Source organism: Pteropus vampyrus, unplaced genomic scaffold (assembly GCF_000151845.1).
Source record: "Pteropus vampyrus isolate Shadow unplaced genomic scaffold, Pvam_2.0 Scaffold31, whole genome shotgun sequence".
In the NCBI taxonomy this organism is placed as follows: domain Eukaryota; kingdom Metazoa; phylum Chordata; class Mammalia; order Chiroptera; family Pteropodidae; genus Pteropus; species Pteropus vampyrus.
The window spans coordinates 2728264-2737479 of NW_011888812.1; the positions used below are offsets into that span (position 1 = coordinate 2728264).

Sequence of the window (9216 nt, forward strand, 5' to 3'; positions counted from 1 at the left end):
CAGAAAGACAAATGGCATGAACACATATTTTATAAATATTGGAAATTCTTATCATGTAGTTGAGAAAGAAGAGACTGAAATGTTTTTAACCAGTCTTGCCATCCAACATCAGGATTCATTTTTGAGAGCTGCCTTGACTACAGTGTATATTAGCCAAGATGGTGGTATTTAGTTAAGGTGAAAACAAGGCTTTGGGTAGTTACAGAAACAACAATCAATAAGATCAGATTAAGTTTCTTAAAGCATTTCAGTTTTAGAAAGTTTTACAGAGACTTCAGAAATTCCATTCCCCACTATTAATGAATACAATCATTTCCCCCCCCGGGAGAATATTCATATATCAATAACCCACCCATGATTATAAAGTAGCGAAAGGATAAGGTAGCTTTCTTCATAACATGTTCTACCAGACCATTCTTGTTTGTATATTTTACTCTTTTATAAATTTGTCCTTTTTAGAGCTAAGGCTGTTCGTTTTCGTTTTGATTATTCTTTGATTGATTTTATGTGTGAAAAATCTTATCCCTGTACCAATGCTTAGTTTTTGAGGGTAAGGACTATACATATTTTATATCATCTGTGATATTCTATTAGTAGGTAGACTCTTGAGGCTTCCTGAAGTTGAGATGCAGGAAATTCATTTCCTATCTACAAGTATTTGCTGAGAATTTACTGTGTATAAGATTCTGCATTAGGCACCAATAGATGCACATTTTGCTTTGACACCGAAGAAACTCGTGGCAAGGAAAGTTTGGAGGATACTTAGTCTTATTGTTTTGAAGGAATCGTTCCCATGGCTATAGAATCTTTATAAAAGAAATAATTTTTGTTGAAAATTCCACCTTCTGTGAAATATATTAGAAAGGTGAGGAGGTTTAGCACAAGAATTGCAGAGTCGTCCTCAGTGTAGAAAGTTGTCAATCAGATTTTAAATAGTTCTGAAAGCAGAATTGATTTTGACCTCACACTTGAACTGGTGTTTGCTCTGGCAGCCAATGGGTCTGGTAGATATCGGTTTTTACATTAAGAGGCTTGAACCTTTCCCTTCTTGCCTTTGTTGTTCACAGACCCCAAACAAGGCTTATACCAGTGCTAGGCAGTTATACCAGGGAGCTCGATGAGGGAGTTTGGCTTTGAACTCATGAATATATTAGAAAGCCAATGTTTCCACTGACCTTACTGAGTTTAAAAATATTCTCTGGGTATAAAATGTTTAAGTGCACTTAACACTGACTAACCATGCTACTGTGCTATTATAGTGACATTTCTTGGTCCTGAGTTTGGATGTATAATCTGATAGATTTAAATAATGTATGTAATGAAAATATTTACTTAAAAGAAGTTTATAATGTGACGTCGTGGGCTAAGAGTGTGGGCTCTGAAGACACACTGCCCAGCTTTGTCACTTTCTAGCTGTGGCACCTTATTTACTCCCAGTGCTTAGAGCTCATTGCCTGTAAAACAGGAAATAATAGAGCTGTTGGGAGGATTAGCTGAGTTAATGCTATAAAAGTCAGCTCATAAGAGTTGATTATTATTGTTTTTATTTCTGCTAGTAAATTAGTTCATATTTTAAGGTTTCAGTAATTAATCACAGAACTATCTTCCTCACCATCCCCTTACCCACATGTTCAGTTTCTAGGCTGTATATGTTCTCTGTGGATTGAGTCTTAAGAATTTTGTAATTATGTTTTTCATGAAGGTGATATCTGCAGTGGTGAGAACTGTATTCCAAAAATGTTTCAGTTTTTGAGTGTCTATACCTGATCCATTATCTCCTGATATACTGCCATTGGCAACAGCCAAGGCATGTCTGTTGTTAATTAATCACTTCCACTGAGAACAAAGTGTCTTCATTAGGATCCTTATTGAGTAGCAGGCAGCATCATCCTGAGCCAGCTGCAAGTTATTGGCTGGCTCCAGCAGCCCCTCTGGTCCTTTGAAAACTTAGACTGAGGAGGAAAACTGTTGTGCTTCTATTTGTTTTTTGTCCTCCTTAAAGAAAGCTGTGGGAGGTCATCAGTTGTCTGTGATGCTTCCATGTTCCATCGCACATGCAAAAATAAGGGAAGACATCCACTCATAATGGATTGATCAGAAAACTAAGATAAATTATTGAATTTTTATAATTGTGCTAAACAAGCTAGAAACACATTGTTGTTATTTGCAAGTGTTGAAAATTAGACCATGTATTCTGAATATGACAGAGTAATTCGTTTTTCTCTGAAAGTTAAAGTTCTTTCCTCTGGAGTCATTGTTTTTTAATATATGTATTTTTGAAATATTGCCAGATCATTACAGGTTGAAATCAGCACTCCATTTTCTTTCTCTTCATCCCTCAGGAAAATATGGGGAAATGAGGCAAAAATAGCATCATCTTGCCTTATTTTTCTATAGAAGTAGAAATTGGGTTGGAGGATGAGAGGCATGATCAAGGCACTCCCGAACAATATTTCTCGCAGACCTTTTGGATGGAATGTAACATTGCAACAATAAGATAAAAATAACTGCACCTAGGACTTCTACTTTATAGGAAGGGGAATCCCTTGAGTCAAGCTCCCAAATGAGGACAGGCATTGTGAAAGGGACCTACTTTACTTGAGCATATCTGCTTTATTCTTTTGACTATTATAGGCTTTTAGATGATTTAGGTCAATGTGAACTCGATGAAAGGATCAAAAAAATATATTTTGTATCCAACAGATTTGCTGCCGCCGCTGCTGCCCGGAGAAGTGGAGCAGGACGTAAGCATCGGTGTTCCCTCTTACATTCCTTCCATGGCCCAACCTCCTACCCCTAGAGTAAAGCCGAGGCCCAGGATGAAAGAAGCAGACAAACAAAGGGAAGAGGTACTCCACAGGGGATTTAATCTGTCTCAGAACTGCCTTGATTTTATAACTCGTCCTTTCAGAGAGATGCTGCTCTGCCTGTGTGCTTTTGTATTTTTCTCAGATTTGGGAAAATTTAGAAAGTTGCTTAACTGGGTCCCTCTCACTGCCATCTCTCTATAATGTGTGTATTTCTTTTTAAACACAAAGAGCAATTATGTTTTTATATGGAAATTGTTTTTGTCTCATGATGTACACTATGCTATAGGACAGTGCTACCTGGGGACTGCACCATAGAAAGGATGATATTTTTTTTATCTCTCTTAGTGTGAACTGGCCTTTTTTCTTTTTATTATTGTTTCCGAGGTCCTATAAACATCTTATATTAGTTAAAGTAAGACCAGGTTGCTATAGTAGAGAATATGAACAATAATTCAGTGGCTGGAGGAGATAGAAGTTTATTTTTCTCATGGAACACTCTGTGGAGGATCTTTAAGGGGTCACCAAAATTTCACTCTCCTTTAGGGCAGGGGTCCCCAAACCCTGGGCCACAGGCTGCTACCAGTACCAGTGACAGTCAGTGGCTTGTTAGGAACTGGGCCGCACAACTGGACGTGAGTGATGGGTGAGCCAGCAAAGTTCCATCTGTATTTGCAGCCTCTCCCCAGCGCTAGCATCACTGCCTCAGCTCCACCTCAGATCATCAGGCATTAGATTTTCATAGAAGCACAAGTCCTGGTACCAAAAAGTTTGAGGACCGCTGCCTTAAGACATTGTCCTCATGTGCATGTTCCAAGTCAGGTCATCATCCTACCTGGAGGGGCAGGGGATGAGAGCATGTGGGCAGCAGTCTTTCAACCAGAAATAATCCACACGCTTCAATTTAAAAATACCCCTTTATTATAGAACTTTGTTCACTGGTAACACAAACATATGTCTAGGATGCTCGCAGGCTTATATTAAACCCCTCAATTGGTTAGCAAATAGAATGGTAGGGACAGCACTTTTCAATGAGCTTTTGGAATAATGGATTGCTTTTGTTGAGTAATAAGAAACTGAAATTGCAAGGTTATTTATATCAGGAATCAGTTTTCTTTAAAGACTTGTTTATATTCTTGACTTCAGTTGTGACCATACAGGTTACTGTACAGTGCCATTATAGAAGTTTTTATAAAATGGTTTTAGTTGATGGGTTAAAAAATAATTGATTTCTGGAATCTATCAAATAGCTAGTAAAATGCAATTATAGCCTGTATGTGATTGTATCTTTAAAAGCAATTTAAATTTCTTCCCAGGAAATGTAAACATTTTTAAATGTTGGAATCAAAATGAGATAAAGAATTTTTGTGTTAGCAAACTCATGAGACTGATGAAAAACTTCTGTGTTTTTTTTTTTGAATATCTAGAATAATATCTTGATTGGGATTTTTATTTTTAACCACAATTTGTTAGAGAAACTGTCCAGAACTGTCTAGAACCATAACACTATACCAACTCTGCCTTGGTTTAATAGTATTAATTTTATTTTAAAGTCTCCAATACCAGTAAAAGAACGTAATCATCAATTTCCGGTAAATACGTCCTCCAAGGCTAGAGATAGTTGCTTTCCGAGACTTCAGTCTCAAAAGATGAAAATGTATCCTAGACGTCCTGACTTCTTTTAATTGCCTAATAAAAAATCCATAACTTCCTATGGATTGAACCAATTTAATTTTTTTAAAATAATTTATCACTGTTTTTATACATATGCATTCCCCGCTTAGAGTCAGACGTTTTCCAAGAACTTTTCACTTTCCATTGCGAATAAGTTCTTGCCTTAGTTAATCTATTTTGATGAATTTCAGAAGTTTTGAACAGCTATGTAGAGCAAAATGAACTCACATTATGAAGATGAAAAATCGTGAGTTCCTCCCAGTCCATAGAAGGGTCATAGAAGAAACGTCTGTGGTATTTTAATGGGAGATCTCCTGTTTTTCCAATTCATAATGGGACTTCAAATTTTTTCAGCTGTAAAAGTTTATTTACTATGTTACTTTGTAAGATAACCTATAGCTAAATGCTGCTGTTATTGATTTGAGCATTAGTTCTGTTTTCTTTAATTTGCTTGTGTGGTACTATGAATGAAAATGATTCCTCCTGTAACAGTCTCTCTTAGATTAAGCCACATGAGCAATTTTAAGGAAACCAGCAGTTTCCTAATCGTGTACAAATTCTATTCCCCAAGAGGCGACAAAAAGATTTCAATTAGATTTGAAATTAGACACCTGAAATCCACATATTTCTCTCAGCTCCTTGGGCAAAAATAACAAGTTAATAACTTAATTCACAGTTGTTTTCTGTTTAATAGCGGGGGATTTGGTGTTCCATTGCACAAATTCTTCTCTTTGAAATAAATCTGAATTTGAGTTTGTAATTTAAAAACCTTGGAGTCTTTTAGCTTAGGACCCTAAAATGAACCTAACTTGAAAGAAGAGAATTCCCAAAATGTGCCATAGTAGCTAACAGCTGAAATACATAAATAGAATTGCAACTTTACTATATTTTGAAAACTGTCATTTCAAAGATCACTGTGATGTCTTCTGAATTGCAGTGAACACCTAGTTTCATTTGAATTACATATGTGCCTCTTATCTTGGAAGACTGTAAATTCACTTACATGTATTTTCATAAGCTTATCTAAATTAAAATGCAAAAACGTCAGAATTAGTGTCGAGTTCAGCACTGTGCATATAGTAGACATACAATACATATTGAATGAACAAATAAATAAACGAAAAAGCTCTGACCACCTACTGGAAGTGACTTTCTGGTATAATAACATAAAGTCATTCTCTTTTTTTTTCTCTATTGCTTCATTCCCCTTAACATGTAAACATGTTCAAGTCTCCCCGATCCTTAACATAATGAAACAAAGCAAAACAAACACAACCTTCCCTTTACCTTGGACCCTTCTTTAGCTACTGTTTATTCTTTTTCCTCTCTTTTCATCTAGACTTCAGAAACCATTACACTCGCCTCTACTGGTTGACTCTTTTTCCTTCCCTCATTCCTCATTCAATATACTGCAGAATGTCCTTGGTTCCAATCACCTGTCTGGGAGTATTCAGAATAAAGGCACCAGTTACTTCATATGCGCCAATCCCAGTGGACACTTTTCAGTCTTTATTCTAATGGATCTCTCTAATGTGTTTTTCACCTTCGATCTTCCCTGACACCCATAGTTCATTGGTTCTCCACTTCACTGCCCTCCTCAGCTTCTCTGCGTATTTCTCTGATTATTTTTTCCCTGCCTCCTTTGGGGGTTTTCCCTCCATCCACTGCTATGAGTTGGCGTTCTTTAGGATTCCACGCTAAACCTACATACTTGGATGCATTTTCATCTGTAAGTTACTACCTTTTATGCTTATGTTTCTAAATCTGCATCTCTAGCCTCGGACTTTTTTTCAGAGTTTCGGGTTTGTGTATTCAGTTGCCTGTTGATATCTTTATCTGGGTTCCGTTAGGAACCTTCAAGTTTTCCCTTTTTAGATCTGAATCAGTCACTAATTTTACTTTCAGCTATTTTCAAATCTCTGCTACCAGTGCCTTGTTCTTATTATCTCTTGCCTGGACTGTTTCAGCAGGCTCCTGACTGGTCTCCTCAGCTCCAAATCTACCCTTCATTTAATCTTCAAAGTGACCTATCTAGATGTAATCTCTAAGAGAGCAAAGGACCTTTCTGTTTTGTACACACCTATGTCTCCAGCACACATCTCATTGTAAGTGCTCAGTTAAAATCTGAATGAAAGAATTCATCTGAAATGCATAGGTCACCAGGTATCTACCCTGCTTTCGAAAAATCTTTCAGTGACTTTTCATCATCTGTAGGATACACGGAATACAAGACCTGTCATGATCTGACACCATCTTCATCTCTTGTCACTGCGTACCTTACACTTTCTGCTCTGATAACAAGGAACTACCTGCAGATCCACACATGCAAAAATCTGTGTCTTCTTTCCTTGGCCTGCTCATGAGAACTCCCCTTATCTGCAAAGCTCTTCTTCCTCAACCTTGTTAACTAATATTACTCTTTAAGATTTTGCTTAGATATCACCTCTTCCAGAAAGCAAAGTGAGTTCCTCTGGTCAGAGTGGTTAGAAAAGTCTGGGCAGGTTTTAGAGGCATCGGGGCAGAGTTCAAAGCTCCACAACAGTGGGCACACTTGGGTACAGGCAGCCTGAAACTTGGTGGACATGCCACTCCTTTAACCAGGCCAGAAAAGCCAGCAGGAATCCCATCAGCCTGACTGCACTTGTGAAGATGGGTCCCTCCTCACCCTCTGCCAGGAACCGTGAGGAGTGGCTCAGGCTGGCACTGTGGCTGGGCCTGCAAGCCTCAGTGCTGAGTAGAACTGGAGATGGCAAGGACACTTATATTCAGGAAATGAATATGCTGTGTCACTGTGTATGTGTTTCTTTATTTGAGCTGGTCTTAGCAATATTACCCCACTGTCACTTTGTGACAATGATAAATTTAATCTCAGAAAGTGACCAAAATGGATCACTCTGCAGACTGATTTGCTTCCTGTGTACAGGCGCTTTTTAATAGACAGTCATGGTATTATGTGGAGGTTTGAGCAATTTTTTTTTTTTTAGATGATGAACTATGGGATTTATTTATCTTATTTAGAAAAAAATCTTTTCTCCCAAAGAGCTACGACTTGGCTTAGTTCAAACTTTCAGGGTTGATTTTTGCTCGTGCTTTTATAGAATAGGTGAAGGCTTTATCCGAAGCAGCATACTCTGGATTCAAATCTTGCTTCTCTCCCATACTAATTGTGTGATCTTGGGAGAGTTATTTAATCTTTCAGCATTTCATAAGATGGGTTGTTTGAAGATTACAGCGAATGCTCACATGGCTCCTGTGAGTACTGGGACTGGCATGTGGAGGGAACTCACTCAGTGGCAGCTGCATCATTATCTTTGTCAGGAAAGCATGCAGACACTTTCTAACAAAGAAAAAATAAACAAGTCCCTGAAATTTGTTCTCTTGCTGGTTTTACTAAGAAAAGATGATAGATGGTTGGGCGTTTGCTATATTATTAACATCGCACACCTAACTATAAGATGCAATTTGCTGAACAGACAGGAGTTATCTACTTTTTATGGTTGTGGTTTTCTTTCTCTCTTTTTTTTCACGTTTAATAACAGCACATAGTTTCTGAGCTATCTGCTCCACTTTCGAGAACATTGTAAAAGCCACTCAATGAGATCATATTCCATGTAAGAATATTTAAAGCCGATTATAGTTTTAGGGCATTTTTTTCAATCTTGCATAAACCACAGTTTTCAATTATTTCAGCATCACCATACATATTATAGAGGTGCTGGATGATTTCATTGTATCACACACCATTTGCTTTTGGAGGGGCTTTTTAAGGGGTGATACAATGAGATTTAAGGCATTCTCTTTTTGTTTATTAGAAAATATGCTTTCCTATCTACCTTTCTTTAGAAAAATCTTTAAAACTCACGGATTATGAATAAATAAATACAAAATTATTAACATCTCTTTGTAGATACTTTGACTTGTAAATAAATTCTGTAATATATTTTAAAAATTCTTGATAGGCAAAAGGTATCCTGGACTTTTTAATTTACTGTGATACCATGTGTGTTTACTCTCCTATTATTGGCCTAGGAATTATAGGTAATGTTTGAAGAAGTAAGTATATTAAGTGTAGATTATTATTATCTTTGAATATTATGTTTTATCGATATGTCTTTTTTAGTAAATGGTGAAAATGTATTTAAGGTTGATCAAAATCTGAAGATGTATTTTCTCACATTTGAATATAACTCTTAGTTTTTCCATATGCCTCTAGCCCTAACAATAACAAGTGGAAAAATTGTAATGAAAGTGTGCAAAAGAGACTTTCTGATTCTTGCCATGGGTGGAATTAGTTAATGATACTCATTCAGATGCAGGATGGTACAAATGGGGCATGTTAAGAGGCTTAAATTAGGTCAAATTGAATAATTGAATTTATTCCCTTACTTAAAAACAGCTTAATCAGCTGAGAATGCTGAAGTCTAAAAAAAGTTTAATTAAATATTAATAGAGAGTTTATATTTTCAACTCTATCTTCATTTACAATGATTGTATATGATTTTCTTCCTTTGTTACTTTTTATAGATACTCAGAGATGAAGTTCAGCCCTTCTCACTTGATGAAGAATTTGATTATGACACTGTGATGCTAACACCCAAGTTCACACCTGCAGAGATGGATGCCATCACAGAACTGTCCAAACAAAAGAGAGAGAACACCAACAGAGACTTGGAGGAACCCGGTGGCTGATTCATCAAGACACTTTGTGTTTATTTTTATTTTGTTCTTATTCAAG

General features: G+C 36.8%; 1 protein-coding gene across 2 annotated transcripts in view; it reads left to right on the forward strand.

The window, feature by feature from the left end:
• CUNH11orf74 (chromosome unknown C11orf74 homolog) overlaps positions 1–9216 on the forward strand; it is a 61195-nt gene extending 51979 nt beyond the window's left edge. For both annotated transcript variants that reach the window (XM_023528689.1, XM_023528688.1), the window contains 2 exons: positions 2704–2849; positions 9006–9216. In XM_023528689.1, the coding sequence (XP_023384457.1) occupies positions 2704–2849; positions 9006–9170 (311 nt within the window). In that variant the 3' untranslated portion in view covers positions 9171–9216. The remainder of the gene's footprint in view (positions 1–2703; positions 2850–9005) is intronic.